At 36.2% G+C, this 18,937-nt stretch overlaps 1 protein-coding gene across 1 annotated transcript; it reads left to right on the forward strand.

Annotated features, from left to right (window-relative positions):
- The first annotated feature begins 65 nt into the window (after positions 1–65).
- On the forward strand, positions 66–16,965 carry PBLD (phenazine biosynthesis like protein domain containing). The gene is made up of 9 exons (XM_040605341.1): positions 66–373; positions 2,669–2,768; positions 6,272–6,370; positions 6,904–7,013; positions 7,168–7,197; positions 7,719–7,807; positions 8,941–9,119; positions 10,174–10,236; positions 14,638–16,965. Exons 1-9 carry the CDS (start codon positions 284–286, stop codon positions 14,748–14,750), a joined length of 873 nt encoding a protein of 290 aa, XP_040461275.1. The 5' UTR covers positions 66–283; the 3' UTR covers positions 14,751–16,965.
- Positions 16,966–18,937: the final 1,972 nt, after the last annotated feature.

Genomic DNA, 18,937 nt, shown 5'->3' on the forward strand with positions numbered 1-18,937 from the left:
ATGCTTCTGCTGTGGTGGGAGGGCCCGTTAGAGCGCTCTGGAGCTGGCGGCAAGCGGCGGAAGGGGGAGGCTAAGATCGTTTTTAAAGAATTGAAAGCAATTTGCCGAGCGCTGGGGGTGTGGAAGGACGCCTGAGCCCACGTACGTGCTCGGAAGTGACGGGATGGCGGCCCGCTGGCCCCTCCTGCCGTCGGGGAAACATTAACAGAGCGCGGCTGGCGTTAAGGGTAAAACTGGTCAGACAGCACCTTGTAGAGGACAGGTTAAGACTAAATAGGCGCAAATGACAATGCAAATTCCTATTTTTACGGTTGATGCATTTACAAACCGGCCATTTTCTGGAAATCCTGCGGCAGTTTGTCTGCTTGAAAATGTAAGTTGAAAAATAACTTCTGTGAAGGACTGCAGTGGCGTTTACCGTTCTGTACTTGACCTGAGCGCTCAGCACGGCATTAGACTTTGCTTCCTTCGCTCAGGAGTTTTGCTCGCAAGCTTTGTTTGCTGTTGCTCCAGAATACAGAGAAATTAGTGCAAGGGTATGCTTTTTTTTTTTTTACCCATCAAATTTTTTTTCATACAAGACACGCTTCGAATTTTTTGTGGGTTTTAATTTTTTTTTTAAGGAATATACTAACTTTGTTTTAACAGAGTTATGCAAAAAAGAAATGGCTTAATTTTTAAAGCCCGGGAATTCAGAATGAAATCTCTGAAAGGAAATGCTGTAACAGAATCAATACTCAGTAGTTTTTGAATGAAGTGTTAAAAGTGGGTTTTGGTGTTAGTGTGTTTTTTGTGTTCCTCCCTCCTTTTTTCTTTATTTTTTTCTCTTTCTGTGGAAAGAAAGTGGGGAAATACTGACCTGGATCTGAGTCTTTCACCATTACTGAGTCAGATTCAGCTTTGGCCAAGTTTGAACAGCGAGTTTTTATTTTTTCAAAGCATGGTAGTTTTAGCGCAGTTGACAGTAGTCATCCTCATCAGGGCGTTCTGAACAGTTGGTACTAATCTATACACAGTTGACAATTTCTACCAAAACCTAATTGTTAAACAGCATTAGAAATGTATAGGCCTTAAATTATTTGTATGGTAACACTTGATGAAAATTTTAAGTATGAAAATATATGTAGAGAAGTCAATGGCGGTAGCTTCTACTGACAATATGAATTTTCTCTAGATGTTCCTAAGCCTATCTAGGTCTCCTACACTATAGCCCACTTACCAGATCAGCTAAAGTTATGACTTGGAACATGAAACTTCAGAGGTATTGTTGCCCCCCTGAAATCTAAATGCTCCCTCTGAAAGTGATCTTACTTAAAACCTATGAGCTTCTAGTTGCATTTTTTATATTAATTTTGCTTTATTACTTTAATATATTGTGAAGGCAACTTATTTGCATGTTGCCTTTGGAATGTTGGGGTTTTAAAGTTATTTTCTACAGTATCTGGGGCTAGAGGCTTTAGTGTTTAAGTAGAGATGCTAATTCATAATTTAATTCTATGCTCCAAGAAAGTGTGGTGCACCTAGCAGCAATGTTTCTGTTCTCTGTTCCCTTCAGTCTCAGGAGATGCTTTGCAAAAGCTTGGGAGTCAGGCAAGACCGGCAAAGCAAGCCCTTTTGGTTTTCAGAAGTGCCACAGGATGGCAGTATTTCAATGAAGTTCTGTTTTTAATAACATTCTGGTTGGTCTTTGTTGTGGTTTAGTATCTTCAGAGTAATTGACAAAAGTGTTTTCCTGGAATAAAGGAGAGGCACTTGTTACTGTAAAAAGTTAGATTGTTGTTTTACTGTATAGAATGCACTCTGCAAATACAGGTCTATGATACCCATCAGTAATGGGTATGAAATCTGGCTGGGAAAGGATTAAAGTTACTAAGGGAAATAAGTAAAGTTAGCAGGGCAAATGTTTATCTTGCAGAGGATGAACCTGACCAGGTCCACTTAGTATTTTGTTTCATATTTTAAAAACCAGATTCTCAAACCTGGCCAGTTAGCATAGTTGTGTGGAGATCGAGCGATCGAACAAAGGTGAAGTCTAATTTTATGTAATTGCTACAACTCGTGTATCCTGGGCTCAGTGTTCATTGGTTTAAATCTGTAGGCAGTTAGAGCAGAATGTAGTGAGCTACAGCATTTTTGTTTTTCAGTTTCTTGGCTTCTGCTGACTTAGCATGTCAGCTTGTTCTTGTTGTTCAGAGCAGTATCAAGGGTACAGCCATAAGGGCTGATCAGCCATCTTGGTTATTGCCCTAGCCGTTACCACGTACCTCTTGCTGGCATGAATTTTTTAGAGTTTCAAAAAGTTGTAGTTATTTTTAGATTATGTTAATAATGACTGACTTCTCAGTGTGACTTTAGTCATAACTTTTAAAAAGAAGATTTGTGTTCATGGAAAGACTGAATTTAGTGGGTTTGGTGTTTTTATTTTCCATGTATTCCAAGAATTTGTAAACTAATAGGAGAGAAAGAAGTGCCTATGTATCACACTGATTGAACTAGTTACCCTGTTTTATGCTTAAAAGTTTGGGGTTTTTTTTCCCCTCTCAGAAAGTGTTTTAAACTAAACCCTATGTTTATTATAATAGAAAATTAAATGTCTGTATTTATTTGATAAAGTTTGATTCTGCATTTTTTGGCCTGCCCTTAATTGGATTTTTGGTTTCATCATTAGGACCTGGGTGAAGAATTGCACCAAAAAATCGCAACAGAAATGAATCTTTCAGAAACTGCTTTCATCAGAAAACTGCACCCTGGAGATGACTTTACCAGAAGTGGGTACTTCCTTTTACCCACCAAAATCTCTTACAGGGGAATAGGAAGACACTGTGGGTGCATTTGTAAGGAATGATGCTAATTTGTGAGACGGCTAAAGCATAATTTTGGAACTGTGATGTATCGTACTTAATATAATAATGAGCCTTTTGCACATAGATTCTTTAAAGTATTTGTGCTCTGTATCAAGTTCATTTTACAATATGGAAACAGTTATTATTCTTGAATTAGAGAATTTGTTTTAGTGTCTTTTACTAAATAAGTTGTACAGAGAAAGTGTCCTAAAAATGCTGTGCAAAGATCCTTCAATTAATACTTGCCTTTCTATTAATAATATCCCGAGATAACTTCTTATACAAGTGGAAGATAGAGATGGAACATGCTTATTCCAAACACACAAGACTGCAAACTGAGTAGAATCTGGCTTGGATGTTTAGGAAGTCATCACTGGGGTAACTAAGCTACTATTTGAGTTTGTCACAAAATCTCACAAGTTGTCTATGGAGCCAATACTGGAAAATAAAGGTTTCCAACACAATTGGGAAATCTGAAGTTGCCCAAATCAAACACACTAGGCTGCTTGTTTGAATGGTTTGAGTGGAGGGACTTCACTGGTGTTCTTTGGTAGGGGATGTATATATGATGGGAGAGGAAATGGAGAGACAATAGACAAGATAGAAAATACCAGACAAATACAGAGTTTGTTCAGAATCACTTTGTGGATTAGTTTTCAGCTGAATCAGTTTACTGAATCTACTTACTTTGCAGTTGTGTGATGGCATGAGCCAGGGAGCTGGAACCCCACTAGCTTGGAGTTAGATTCCAGGTTAAGACATCATGTTGGCATCATGTCGCTTTGACATGATATAGTGGCAGAGAGAAATAAACATCTCTGAGGTTATTGGCTGTCCAAAAGAGACCCTTGAACACTGTGCAAACAAACAGTTCTTTTTCAGTTGATTGCTTGTATGGGGACTGGGATTTTGTAGTCTCTGTAATTAAAGAGGATTTTCTTAAAATAGTAGCTATCATTGCTTACTCCTGTTGTTAATAAAATGGAATTTGTTTTAGGGTTAGACTAATTGCTTCAGTCAGGAAGTGGTAATACTTTTCATTTTTCATGGTAACTTTTTTTAAGCCTTAACACCTTGCCAGTATGTTTACACATTTTTTTTCCTCCAAGTCATCCATATTCAACTGCATATAAAGCTCCAGCTGCTTTCCCATTAAAGTGCTTTTGGTATTAATGGGACTAGAGTTTGTGACATCAGAACTGTACAGCTGCTGAAGAGATGCACAATTTTTTTGAAGGAATTCAGTCACTGAGCTACACCTGCAAATGTGTGTATTGAGGGGTGGGGGGAAGTGAGAGGAGACAAGGAACATTAAAATGTTGTTTATGAGACTGTCATCTGCTTCTGGAACATTAGTTGATGTAGTAAGGGCTCCTGGACAAAGAGTATGCTTTTGCAGGAGTATGAGTTTGATCAGTCATTTAATTTCATTTTAGCTTTAAAAAAATCTGTGTTATTTTAGAGATGTATTAATTTATCAGAGTACAAAATGTCGTCTTAGTCTGAGTACATCTGCATGTCTCAAGCATCCAGGCAGGTGTTCTGAGTCACAGAGCTTGTCTGTCTCTAGTCGGTCATGGGTGACTCCATTTCCTCCTGCGTTCAGCCACAATTCCCACTTAGGGGAGTGCATTAATGCCGCAGGGCAGGCGTACAGCTGGGTTCTCTGCCGTGCCTCAGAGCACTTCTCTGCCATGTCCATTAGTTTCATCCACTAGGTTTTGCTGGGACTCTGTTTTCATTACATAGGGGACTGACTTCAATGAACAAATTTTTCATGGGGGCAATGACAGGAGTTGTTTGTTGTTTGGTTTTTTTTAAATATCATTTGGGGTTTTTGCACCTTTTGGTTGTGTTTGTTTGGTAATTATTCACTTGAAATATGTTTTCGTAATCATTCTCTTAAACACCATGGGACAAGAACTCTGCAAAAACATCAGGAAACCAAGTATAGTGCGTTTTGCTTCTAGTTCTTTTAAACAACAAATAGAAATATGATTTCTAGTGGAGGGTTAGTATGTATTAGAGGCTTTTACCGGTCTTGACTGGTGGTTTAAGCAAAATAATTCATAACTGACCTAGCTCTGATACAGGTTCTATAATACTAAAAAAACTATCTTTAACCCCTACAGTGTAACCCAGCCTGCAAGCGTATAGAAGTAGTGACTGTGACGCTCTAGGATTCCATAATATGCCAGGACACAAAGGCTTTATCTAAGGTCTCTACTTTATTAAAAATTACTACATATACCACAAAAATCACCAATAGCAAGTATATCTATGATTAATGAAGTGACTATATATATATCTCAAGCTATTACAAATTATTATAAATGATCAGTAGTATAGCAGGAATCAGCAATAGCAGCAAGAAGTGTATATCTACGGTATTACAGGTTACTACAAACTTATCACTAGTCAGTAATCAAACATCAATAATGTAACAGTAGTTATACTTACAGTAGATTACTTACATGTATATGTATGGTACCAAGCACATTAAATAGATTCCAGAGGGGAGGATGCAGCAAGCCCAGAAGTGGGAGGACAAACCAGACTCAGCCCAGAAGTGTGCCCAGAGGGGGACCAGTAAAATAACAGTCTCAGTTTGACAATGATCTATGTCATGGAGTTTGGAGTCAGCCGTGTGTCCCTGGCAAGGGTCCATGATCTCATATAAGGTTTGTGCAGACCTGTTTAGGAGAGGCAAAAATACATGCAGCACAGAAAGATCTTTGAGAAGCTCCAATTCGGGTAAAAATTAAGTAATTTTTATATCAGAGACATAAGAGAATACAGGACACCACCACTTGAAGAAGCCAGTGAATGCTGTTAATTCCCATTTTTCACATGGAACGGCCAATAAATAATGATGTTTTCTATTTTCTCAAAGCAGTTTTTATTTTTCCAGACTGTTTTCCTGTTCTTCCAGTTAGAACATCCAGTAGCAGTTACCGATTCTTACTTTTTAGGGATGCTTTACCCTGTTTCCAGACTATATTTCACTTTTTTTAGGTGCTAAGTTGCTGTTACAGTTTGTTAATTTTGTGCTTACTGATGGTATCTTGACATGTCTAGCTACCCAGCAGCGCTTCAAAGGTGCAAGCTTCGCTTCTCAAGGATGCTGCTGGTTCACAGGCCTAGTGCTCAGGTTGGCAGGCATTTCTGCTCTGTATTTCCTTTGCTTTTCTAACAAAGTAGCTTTTTTCTTTTACAAGTAGACTCCTGTTGTTGGCCTGACTCAAAAGCAATAGCTATTTCAAATATCAGTACAAAATAGGTTCCTAATAAGTCGTGTTTAAGACCAAGGCTGATTATAATGTGCATTTTGATTAACTGAAATGACATCACTCTGTGTAAAGTTTTGAGATAAATTGAAGCTATAAACTTCTTCCACTTAATAATGCATAGTAAACTTTATTGTCAAGGTTCCTGCTTTGGACTCAGGTGGTTCACCCCAGCCAATGAAGTTCCTCTCTGCGGTCATGCTACACTTGCAGCAGCTGCTGTGTTGTTTCACATACAAAGTATGTTTACAATCTATTTATTACTATAACATTTTAGAAAATTTACTTATAATTAAGACCTCTATTTTCTGCAACAAAAGCAATTAAATACTCAGAACATTTAGAGAACACGTCTGGAAATCCGTTAGGTATTGTCTTTTACAACTGCTCTGTAATTGTAAGGTAGTCTGATGCCTAAACTTGGATTCCAGTGCCCTACTATTAGTCATTTAAGAAAAGTGTTAGCTGTCACCTGGGAGAGGTACAATAGAATTTGATGAATAAGGAATATTTCTCTTTCCATTAAAAGGAAATTTCCATTCATTCTAGGAATGTGCAGGAAAGATTCCCCAGAAATTGCTGTGCTTGTTACCTTCAGAAGATTATTTGTTGAGGTAGTTGGGGATTTTGTCTCACAATATGCAAAATACAGGTTTACTGTAGTTAATTCTATTTTAGCTGTATAACTAATTTTTCTGCATATACCGAGCTATTCTATTATAATTCAGATTAAAATTCTTGTATTTGGTAATGTTGCAGTGTTATCTTTCTAGAAAACACAAATTCAGTTCTGACATTTGTGACACTGAGTGGGGAATTAAGAGCCAGACAAGTGGAAGATTATATTGTGCTGGACTTACCACTTTATGTAACCTACCCACAGGTCAGTCAAAGTGTTATTCAGTAAAGGCTTTCAAGGAAAGTGTGTGTTTATATCTGTATGTGTATGTCAGTCTTATCTGTCTTGTCTGTAGTTGGATAGATAGACATATATATATTCTATTTTTTACAGTGTGGTTTGTTTTTTTTTTCTTCAGGTACTTCATGAAGTAGAAGAGTTAATAAAGGTAAAAAAAAATAATCTATATGTGGTCTTAGAAGCACATTTATAATAACCATAGTGATTCTTATAATTGCTAAGAAGTGGCCACAAGGCATTGCTTGATGTACTCCTGAACTTGAAACACTCAACTTTAAAGGTCCGAGTCACGCAGCTCAGGAAATGGAATTCTCCAAAATGCTGCAGTTGCACTTTTGTCTCCCACTACCATTGACTGGAGTGTCAGTATTTATTTCAGTGGCATTTTCAGCCTGTTGTCTGCATGTGAGAGCAATCTAGTGTCCTTGCCCTCTTCTAGGTCCCTGAATTTCTTTCCAAGTTGACATATACAGAGCTCTTAGCACCTACCCATACCCATTCATGCACTTGGTGCATTTACTTTTCTTGCTTGCATGTACTTGACAGCTGCATGAGAGACCCTGTGTAAGCCCTGTTCTAGCAGGGAATTTGTTCTACAAAAATGTTAAGGAAATATTTTGTACTCAAATGATAATGGTTTTTCTTTGTCTCCTTTAACTTTTCCACCAGGCAGCCATTGGTGACATGGTTGTTCAAGATCTCCGTTATTCTCCTGATACAAAGAAACTCTTAGTCCGCCTCAGTGATGCTTATGAAAGGTGTCATGCTTTTTTTTTTTTTTTTTTTTTTAAATTAAGTGTGCAGAAATTGAATCTGCGTGTTTGACCTCTGTTCCTTACATCCTGGGCTCTTTTATCTGTTTTTTAAATGGGTGGAGGTTAAAACCTCTTAATTTTAAATAACTGTTTAACATAGGATTTTATCTTCTAATGTGAGCTGCTTGAACCTGCAAAGCTGAATAAGATCAATCTGAAATCTATGTCCAAGAAAAGGAGGTGTAGGAAACTATTTTAACGATGGTGCATTTTCCCCATCCGTCTGAGTAAAAAAAGATTCAGTAACCTAGCAGGAAATGAGGAGTCTTGCTTCTCAAATGAAAAAGTATTAGTTGCATAGCTGTAAAGGTCCTCTTAGTGAGATAGGGTGCATTAACAGAATACCATGGATTCTTGTTCCCAGTTGACTGTAATCTGCTTACCCATGCTTAACAGCATCATAAGTAGCTTAACAGAGAAAATTCCAATTCAAATTATTCCAAACCATTTGTTAATCTGAGAGAGCTGAACTTCATTAAGTCAAGTATGATTTGGATAGATATTGGCCAAACACAACTTCTTTAATCAGGCCAAATTACTATTATTTTCACTTGCGGTTTGGCTGAGCTAATGTTTAAAGAGTGGGCTAGTGGGGAGATAGAAATATCTTCAGCAGAGAACTATTTTTGCTCTTTCAGACTTTATTTTTTAAGGAGGTATCTGCAGCTTCTCAGACTTGAGGCTGTTGTGCTTTAGAATCCCATGAGGATCTGAATGGTGTTAGTTATTTGCTTGCTCTTTGCATTCTGTTCTGGTGAAATATTTCTTTCAGTGATTAAAATGTTGAAACAAAAGTGTGCTCTTTTGTAGCTAATATTCCAGGATACTCTGCTTTCAGAAATAGATAGGAAACGCATGGCTTGAAATTTTTACTCTGCTTGCTTAAAGCATATTATATTTAGGGTAGCCTTCTGTCCAATGAAATTGGGAGGACAGTGCTAGGAATCTTGTCTCTACGTTTTGCTGTGGCTGCTTTGGGATTGTAGAGAAGATGATTTAGTAGTTTTATGTTTCTTTTCAATACTTAATGTAAAATGAAGAATATGGGCTATTAAAATTCTATAATTATATTCAAGGTCTGTTTTGGAACAACTGCAAGTGAGCGCACAATGCTTTTTATCAGCTGAAAAGACGGGAAAGGTGAAAGGACTCATACTCACTCTTAAGGGAAATTCCAGTGGAAAGCATAAAGGCCACGATTTTTACTCCAGATATTTTGCACCTTGGTATGGAGTTCTGGAAGACCCTGTTACAGGTATGTTGGTGTGATAAATAACTCTTGTTTCAGTTCAGTTAAGAGGTTCTCATTAAACTTAATGAATCTGGTTTTGTGCTTTGGAGTCTCTCATAAATTACTGTTTCATATGGATAGTAGAAGTGTGCTCATTAAACTGAAAACTTTCATGACTGCTGCTAACTCATTCAGAAAAAATCAGCTTCTTGCTGTCATCAGGCCAGATATTCCTGTGTCTTTTTCAGATCTTTTTTTAATCTCTTGTAATGATTTCTTAATAATGCTGCATGTCCTGGTGTCCTTGAGCCCTGGTAATTATAGTTACTTCACAGCAGAGTTTCCAGAAGGGTGTCTTTGTCCCTAGCTGCTAAGGTAGACTGAAGCAGCATTTCTAGCTATGAATTTGAGAAGTCCTCCTAAATTTTTAAGCCATCTGCCAGTCAGGAAACAAGAAACTGTTTTCTAGTTTTCAGAAGCTGTGGTGAGACCATAAAGATCTCTTTGAGTTAGAGCCTGATACTTACTAATATTCGAAACTGAAAAAACCCTGAGGTTTTGTTGTGAAAACTGTTAGGAGAAGAAATAGTTTTGTTTTACACATTGACTTCTATGCACTTGTTCCTATTTTTAAAAAATACTCAAAAGTCTGTTCAGATTTTTCATGATTAGCTGTTCATATTTCATTGAATAACATCATATGAATAACATTTTAAATATAGTATTTTGAGATTCTGGTATTAGGAAACCACTTTTGATAGACAAATGAGTACTTCGGCTCAAGTATTGTAATAAAAACCTCCCACCTATTTGTTATTCCTACCAGTTGTGGCTAATCATGAAGCCCTCACCTAGGCAAAATTTCCAGTGAAGCCAGAAGATGAGGAAGTAATACTGCTTTATTGTAAATAAATGATAAAGCCTAAAGTTCTGTCTGCTGCAGACTCTTAGGTGTTTTTGTCCTAAACACACGTGTGGCACTTGATTTGTTTGTGGCATGTACCTTTTGGAATGCACTTGCTCTATAAAGTAGTGATTCTAATCTAATTCCATACTTTATTTTCCAATTTCTTTTAAGGATCTGCTCATGCTGTTTTAAGCAGCTACTGGTCGGAGCAGCTGGGGAAGAAAGAAATGCTTGGTAAGAGAAAATGTTTTCTTGCAAAGCTGCCCATTTATGTAAAAGCTACTCACTAGAAAAGGAAAAGTTATATTATTACTACAATCCAAACTGTAGCAATAAATCCCTATGCATTTTCTCAATATGAATAGAACATTATATAATATTTTATGTGTCAGGTGATCTTTGAGAAATGGCTTTCTTTCCTACCCACCAACATCATGCCTGCAGGGAGTTCGTAGTATCAGTTTCTAGATTGTAACTCTCTGCAGTTAGGTTTTGATCTCAGCTTTTGGGTTTTAGTTTTCATGATCTTTCATCATAACTGAAGCTTGGTGAACTTCAGATGATGTTGTTTATGTCTTTTGATTGAATTTCACTTTACTCCTTGGTCTTTATGGCTTGCATTTTGGGTATTGGGAGCAGGTATCGTTTTCATTAATGATGTGTACTTCTCAGTACAGTTTGGACAGTGTTTTCCTTTCCCCTCATGTATATTAAGATGATACTGAAAAAAGTCATATGGTTTCTGCCTGATTGTGGAATTTTCTTGAGAATTACTCCAGATTAATTCCTTCAGTGACTTCTTTAGGAAACTTAGGGTTTAGAATAGCTAGTGTTATTATGGCTAGATAATAGGTATTTTTAACAGATTCTACTTACGGAATGTGCCTCGTGGTATGCTTTTTACTGGTTTCTGATACATCTCTGTAGGTATGAAGATCAGTTTTCCTCAGCATGATGATGTTTTACGTGGTAGCAAGGAATGATATAAGAAAGAATAGTCATGTTACAAGAACAGAAAGAACATGATTGGCTTTAAATATGTAAGCATGGGGACAAAATACATAGGCATAGGCAAATTTTGTTTGTGATTTTATTTGCAGTCTTACTTTTAAATGATTAATCCTTAAAGTAGTCTGAGATGACTGTCCCTCTGAGGTCAAAGAAGAGATTTACTGGTATTCTTTCAGTCAGTGAGATATGCTTATTAAATCACATACTTGTTGTTAAGTAGTAAACTGAAGAACTTGGAAAAAAATGAGAGAAACTTAATAAATGACAACACAAGAGGCATTGGGTGTCTCTTTGCTTCTCAAGTTTCTAGTGCTTTGCCAGAGAATGCACGAACAACAGAAGCAACACAAAATACCCTAGCTGCTATCTGGTTCCCTAAGAGGTGGCAGGGGATTACAATTCTTTTGTGTACCTGACCGCAATTAAGTCTTTGGTAATATTTTGTTTCGAACAGAGGTTGGATCCTTGATCTAATAAGGTTCCCTGTCCATAAAAGTAAACTCTTTTCCAAACAAACAGCTACCTTGAATATAAGCTTTCCTATATTTGGTCAAATTAATCTCAAAATGGATTTTGTTGATAAGGTCTTTAAAGGATATGTGATAAGTTATCATACAAAATGAATTTAAAGAGAACAAGTTCATTTGACATCTGATCAATATGTGGTCTCTACGTGTTTATGAGAAATAATTTTTCCTTACATGCATGTGACTGAGGGGTATGAGGTAGTATTGGGGCAAAATCTATTATTAATGAGATTATTTGTAAGAGATGGCTGGCAATCAAGAAGATTACATTATCACCAAAGATTAATAAAGACGACCATCATTTGAATTTTTAGAAATCTTTGCAGTAGCTTCTGTAATATCTGATACCTTTTATTGCAAGAATAAAAGAAGATTTTCTTCCATAAAATGAAAGATATTTTAGTTCGAAAATAGATCACATATGAAATAATATAAAAATGAAGAGCATTAAATCTATGTTCAGATCTCTTTGGATATTGTGACCTCAAGGAGGAGGTCAGCTGCATCTCTGCTGAAGTATCAGACATAATTTCCTGTGTTTGAGTTCTCTTCTTACTTTTATTAGACCAAATTCTCAAACAACAGCCACCACTCCCATCAACTACAAAGAGAATTTTCCAGCCTTTTTACAAGGTGAAATACTTCACAATCTTTCTTGAAATTATGTATATGTCCTTGATTTTAAGCTGGGTGTTAAATCAGAGCTCGGTATCAGTCCTTGCCTTTTTTTTGTTTGAAGAGTCTCTGCAATATTTAAATATTATTATGTCTCCTATCAGATGTATAGACTTTCATAATTGCTAATGAATGCAGTATTTAGCACTACCTCTGTATCCAGCCCTTCACATAGTTTTCACATTTCGAAGATAACATTTATAAACATACATAAGGAATTTGATGTAACCAAACAGATTAGAGGATTTAGCAAATAATTATGAAGAAAAGGGGCTTTATCCAGTACAATTTTTAATCTCGGTTGAAGCTAGAGGAATCTTTCTGTACCTCTTGACTTCAGACAACTGTAGAGATTTGCAGGGAAATTTTGGTTCTTGTTACTGCCTTTAACTTCTCTGATTCCTTCCCAGTACAGAACAGGTTTATAGCATTTTTTTTTTCTTTTGTGGGAGGTGGGGTGGGGACCCAAACTAAAAAATCCAACCAAAACCCAAACCTTACTTTGATAACTGTAAGATCATGCTTTCACAAATTTTGCTAGGATTTCTTTCAACAGAAAATCTGTCCCATCTTCTAACTTTTTAGTTTCCTTACTTTTTTGTGTGTGTGAAGAAGTTGCTTTTAAATCTACCTGTATTTAAGTTGTTGCTAATTTGAATTCCCATGAAGAGTTTTGCAGTTATAATCATAGTCTTCATCTTTCCCAGGTAATCTCAACACAGAGATTGATCACATCAGATTTATGCACAAGTGTAACATTTCTGCGAAAGGAGAGGAGTTTCCCTCCATCAACCACCAGATTTATCCACCTTCTTTCTTAGAATAAAAAAAGTCATGGAGATCTTAACTTCACTTAAGAAAAAAGTGCTGCTTTCATCAGTCCTTTTACAGGGTTTAGAAGTTTGACCCAAATAATAATAATTTCTAAAAATAGATACTTTTAAGAGAGTGGCACTTGTTCCTGAGTTGATGTTATTATGATGATGTCATGAAGAAAATCCATTACTCCCCAAATTCTGTAAGCAGTGGTCATTGAGATCCATCCAGGCTGATAAGAAGCTCTTCAAAACAACAGGATAATACTACTACAAGGCTCTGGCTGCTTTGTGAATGAGTGGTACATGATTCTATGATTCTGTGATATCAACATGCTCAATTTCACAGTGAAATAATTGCTTTTATTTAAATCTGCTGTCATGAGAGAGCGGGAGAGTTTAGCTGTGTATCCACACTTGGCAATAGTAATTGATCAAATTTAGCGTGGTCTGGATCTTTAAGTGTCCAAAATACTCAACTTGAAGGCATTCCATACATAGTTGTTATTCTGACAAGTTAAAAACAATAACTGGTGGTTCTGTAAGTGCAAAAGAACAGAAAGTGTCTTTCTTTATGAATCTTTACATAGCTGCCATTTCCACTGTTTTGGAGTGTTTGCTTTGGGTGAGAATCTAATATCCTGTTATAAGGAAGACCTTTCTGAGTGGCTGAGAAATTGTTTTAAAGCATACGTTATATATGCCATCCGTTACAGGTCCTATGATCTGATTACAATCTCTGTCCAATATTCAAATTATGGGTTTGTGAGGAAAACCACGCCTTTCAGCTTTGAAGAAATTTTGCAGTAGTTGGAAGTTTGAGTAAGGAGACTGTGAACGTTAATGCCTCTTCATCTATTTATAGCCTTTGACAGAAACAACACTAAACCCAAACCTTTGCTAGGTGCCATCTGCACCAGACCATTTTCTGATCACATAGTTGTGCAACTAAAGTTGGACTGCTGAAGTAAGTCTGCAGACTGAACATGTGAGGTGAGCATTATCGTCTCACCTGTATATGACTAAACAGTTTCAGCAAAAGTTTAGTTCTATAATTATTTACAGGTAGAAGGCTATTTCTACTTAAACTTTATCCAGCTATATTAAGTTATACATTCAGGATTATATAAATCAATATCTGTTCCTGTCTATGTAAGAATTTGGTCTCAGTTTGTGACAGCTGAAGCAGCATCTTTGTTTCTTTGTAGGCTTTTTCCACTGCCCTGTTTGAGCTTTATTTTCCCATTATCCTGGTGTTCTTCCTTCTTATCTACAGAAATTGTCTATCCCATGAATGGGAGAATTCAGGACTGCTTTTGGTATGCAAAGGAAACTTGGTTGGCCATGTTGCAGCAAACTATCCTTCACTACTTTGTCTTAACTAGCATTTTTGTCACTTGATAGACAAGTTCTAACCTGAGATACAGCCTCAGCTAATCTTCGTCCGCAAAGACAATTCATCTAGGGAGTCCCTGCTACAGTGCTTGCTCTGGTGCTGCTTGCTTTGTGAAGACAGAGCTCTCCTTTCCCCGAGTTTTCATGGTTTTTTAAATAATTTGTGATAGATACTAGGGTTTTTTTAACTGTGGATTCTTGTTTCCATTTAGCTTTTCAATGCTCCCGCCGTGGAGGAGAGTTGAAGATTTCAGTGCGTAATGATGGAAGAGTTGACATTGCGGGGCGAATTGCTATTGTATTAAAAGGAAACCTGGCTTTCTGAAGAAATTCACACTCATCTCCCACACTTTCAAATTATTCATATTATGCTAGTTATATCTTCACTCTAGGCAGTGAATCACCACTGGCCTCAAAATTATTTGATTACTTACTGTCCATTTGAAAAAATTGCTTGAAAATAATCACTACTCATCTTCAAGATCCTTGGCATTGTTTTCTTCACTTTCATTTTGCCACTTCCTATGTGCACTGACCTCAAAAAATGTCCAAGGACAGCTATCTTGTTTTTCTTTTTAATGATTCTGTTCTTATTTCCAGATTCCATGTTAAAAGCCATTTCTGCTTCCTGGACTGAATTGTAAACTTTTCTGATTGATAAAATAATCAAACTTTTTCCCTTTTCCAGTAATTTTCCATGAAATCTGACTACAGTCCTTTAAAAAAAAAAATCTTTTCTCTGCCATACATCTGCCATATATGATGCTCATATGTTCATTAATTTACTTGAATTAAAATATGAAAAAATAGAAATGGTTTAGAGATGTGCTTTGTAGTTCTGTTCTGAACAGTATTTTTGAAAGAGGGATGGTATTGCAGTGGCTCATGTTAAATGTTGCTTGGTCAATATTTTTAATTAAAGTTTTACAGAAACATTTGACAGATTGGCATAGTGATGTACGAAAAAACTGGTCAAAAATCAGAAAGAAAACTTAGTTACAGCAATGTCATTTACTTTTCAAAGACTGAAGATTTGCACCTAAACTAAAAGTTTCTTCTGTAACTTTCTTCATGAAGTGTATGGCTTCAGTTTTTGTGATTTTTTGCTTTAGTGTTCTGGTCTTTCTCTGAATTTATTAGGAATATTGAAATGTTTCAGTTACTCTAGCTAAAACTCAGTTTTCCCTTTCAAATCGCTTTTGTCCTAAGCTTTGCTTTGGTTTTTGTCTTTGCAATATTTCAAGATGAGGGATTTAAACTCAAAGGCATTTTAATACTGTGGGAATGCTGGATGTCAGCCTTATAAATTATGACGAACTTAGTCATGCCAAGTTGCCCTATTTCCAGTTATTTTGAATTTTACCATAACTTGTAACTTACATCTTACTTAAGTCTGACTAGCTGGAGGCAAGTTACAGTGTGAGAATCCTAGGATTCATTTGAAATAAAAGCTTCTAGTTCCTGCCACTACACAGAACATACTAAAAATATGATTTTAATGCACTAGAAAGCCCAGGAGCTAGGTGGCAAGCAAAAGAATCTCCAAATGGAAACGCATGTTCTTCTTCTTCCTGAAGTTCCTGGACCTGAAATGTGGTTTATAAACATGGACTTGATCATCAGCTACAAGACTCGGCTATGCAGGCAGCTTAATAGCAACGTTGCAACAACATGTTTAGCAGCCACCCTGACCTTGCCTTCTCACAAAGCAAACTGATAACTTTCTGGCTACTGACCTGGATCTTCTTGGGCAATACTGCAGGCTTGTTTTGCTGCATTCGCTACTTCCTACTGGGTTATGCAGAGAGTGAATCTGGCCCATAATCTGAGATGCTTTGCAAAAAAACCCTTCCTTAAGAATATAAATGAACTAAGGAAGCAATTATATTTTATCTGTCCACATTTAACAGACAGTACAAATACTTTTTTTTTTTTTCCTCAAGAGGTCTAATAATGAACAAAGCACAGTACATTGTAAACATACTTGCTATCTAAATTTCCTGACCAAACCAGTATCTTTGCTGCTTAATGCATTTTTTTTATAGTTTACTACTACTTTGTCACTGTTTCTGTTCAGGATAGAAAAATTACCAGAGCTCAGGTGGGAGACTGTGCAGTAATGTGTTTGTAATCAACAGATTAGTTAATCAGCCATGATTTATTAATGATGCATTAATTATACCTGATTGTGCAGTTCTGCTGCCTAAATGGAGCTTTAAAGGAGTTATTTTATTAATCATCATTGTGCTAATTGCAGACACTTACAGAAGGATTGCTAATTAAACATGCAACCATATGCAAAATAAGCAAGGCTGCTGAGAGTGGCAAGAAAAAGAGCACTCATTTTCTGAATAGCAACTTTATTCTCATGAAATATTGTGTAGTTGACCTGGTGATCCTGATTACTCACTGAGACTTATTTTAATACATTGCATATTTTCAGTCAGCAGTAAATTAAATTAATTGTGGCAAATTCTGTCCATCTTCCCTAGTGCAAAAAATACGTTGTGTGAACTTCAAATAAAATTACTTAGAATTTGTGTGGCCTTGTGTCACATTTTCATGTGAAGGATTTACCTGTTGTTTTTTTAGTTGTATATAGTTAATCTAACTTAACTATCTTGACTTGAGCAAGATCCTGAATGCTAAATTACCTTAGCACCAAATGAATTGTATGATTGCATTTGAAATGAGAATTCAGACTCAAAATCACATGAGTTTTACATCAAGAAAAAGAGGAACACAGTGATGTTTAACTCATTCAATTTCCAAAAGCTCAAGTTAGCATAGAAAATGCAGAAAGGAAACAGTGCTTCAAGGTAGATTTCTATGAAGAGACTACTGTAATTTAAATAAACATTAGTGCCATGTGATCTTCAACCTACATAGTACATTTTTTAGGCCCGTACAATGCTAAATACAATTTTTGAGTGCTATAGAATTTGAGTGCAATAGAATTTAACGCATTTTTTTTTAAATGCAAGTTGCTAGGCCTTCTTCATTGATTAAATAAAACTTTGAGAGAATTTTCTAGAACTGCCGGTATAATATTACAATTATTAACATAGAAGTTTACAATTCAGTGTTTCTCTAAGAAAATAGTTAACTTGCATTGTTTTGGTAAAATATTGAATCAAAAGTTAAATTAAGTGAAGAATAAGTGAAAGGCCAGAAAAATGCAATATCTCTGTTAGGGTTTCTGGTGCAGAGAATTTGCAGAACTGTTTTGTGCTGCTCTCTTATTAAGACTGTAGCACAGGGATGTGTTGAACCAAAGGCAAATACACTTCCAAAAATTCCTATGCACTTAAGAGTTATTTATCATGAAAGTGTCCAACAGAAGGCTATTAAGTTACAGGCCACCGTAAGTTTTGAGTGAGCCTGTGGCTAGATCCAACAGCTGAGATATGAAAATTTAGATCCACATTTGGTCATTTTACTTCTTTAGTGTGTGCCTTTGCAGAGGCATAGCTCGTGTAGAGGTCAGGAAGAAAGCACGGAATCATGAGGAAGGTAGCAAAATAAGAAAAAAAAATATACTGAGCAACAGAAACCATGTAAGTTTGCTGTTACGGAAAAGAATGTACAGCTAAAAGGGATGATAAGAAAATGGAAGCCATGTTTTTGTTCAAAAGCCGTTTAATAGATTTGCTTACAGGATTCATGGCAATACTTTGATTTTCTTCTCTGTTATCTAGGTTAGAATAGAGAGAAAACATATGTTGTAAAGTTGTTATCAAAATTGGAAAATTTTGCAAAATGTGGAAATTAAAGATGTGTTGAATGTGTACACAGCAAGAGGCCATAGGAAGGAGCCATGTGCTCCGTAAGGTATAGGAAGGGGAAATTAGCAACAGATGAGTCAGTTATGTCTGGGAAAGGAACAATTTCTTTGTCTCAGTATTCATCAGAGTGACAGGGAAACTTGCTAGGAACAGAGGGAACCTTCCCAGAAGTAAGAAAAGGAAACTAAATGAAAATTACGGGTGATGCCAGATCACATAAAAATTAAATTAGTTCAATTAAAAACTGAAAAAACGGCTAATTAAGTGGTTTGATTCTGACTTTTACATTTTAATATTTTTTTCCAGATAAGTAGATCTGTCTTTCATTACCAGACAAAAATAAAAAGACAGAACAAGCGATTTTTCTATTTTTTCAGTTGCTAGTCACTGTCCTTTTGTTTTCTAAAATTTGCTACACACTGTAATGAAAAAATTTTGAAAGAATGGGGAAGTGGAATAACAAAACCCAATATACTACCAGATAGTCAAAAAGTGTGAATTTTTTTTTATTAGACGTCAGCTTTAGGCTAAGACATTTAGTTTAGCCTTAATGTCTAAAGCAGAATAAGAAGAAATAAACGTTTCTATCTCTGTTGGTTTCTTTAGTGAGAGATTCACTTTGACTTGTGTTTTTGCCTTCCTGATTGGTGAAGGATGACATTCTCTGGTTTTTAATATCATGAATCTTACAAGCCTAAGTTTTATCCACATGCCAGTGTCCAGTGAC

The sequence above is a fragment of the Falco naumanni genome, chromosome 9 (genome assembly GCF_017639655.2).
Source record: "Falco naumanni isolate bFalNau1 chromosome 9, bFalNau1.pat, whole genome shotgun sequence".
In the NCBI taxonomy this organism is placed as follows: domain Eukaryota; kingdom Metazoa; phylum Chordata; class Aves; order Falconiformes; family Falconidae; genus Falco; species Falco naumanni.

What these genes read in the sequence shown, in the direction of transcription:
- PBLD (XM_040605341.1), top strand. Translation starts at nt 284, where the DNA reads ATGACAATGCAAATTCCTATTTTTACGGTTGATGCATTTACAAACCGG. An exon ending in TGGAGATGACTTTACCAGAA is followed by an intron (nt 2,769 to 6,271) that starts GTGGGTACTTCC and finishes TTTATTGTCAAG; the next exon opens with GTTCCTGCTTTGGACTCAGG. An exon ending in AAGTAGAAGAGTTAATAAAG is followed by an intron (nt 7,198 to 7,718) that starts GTAAAAAAAAAT and finishes CTTTTCCACCAG; the next exon opens with GCAGCCATTGGTGACATGGT.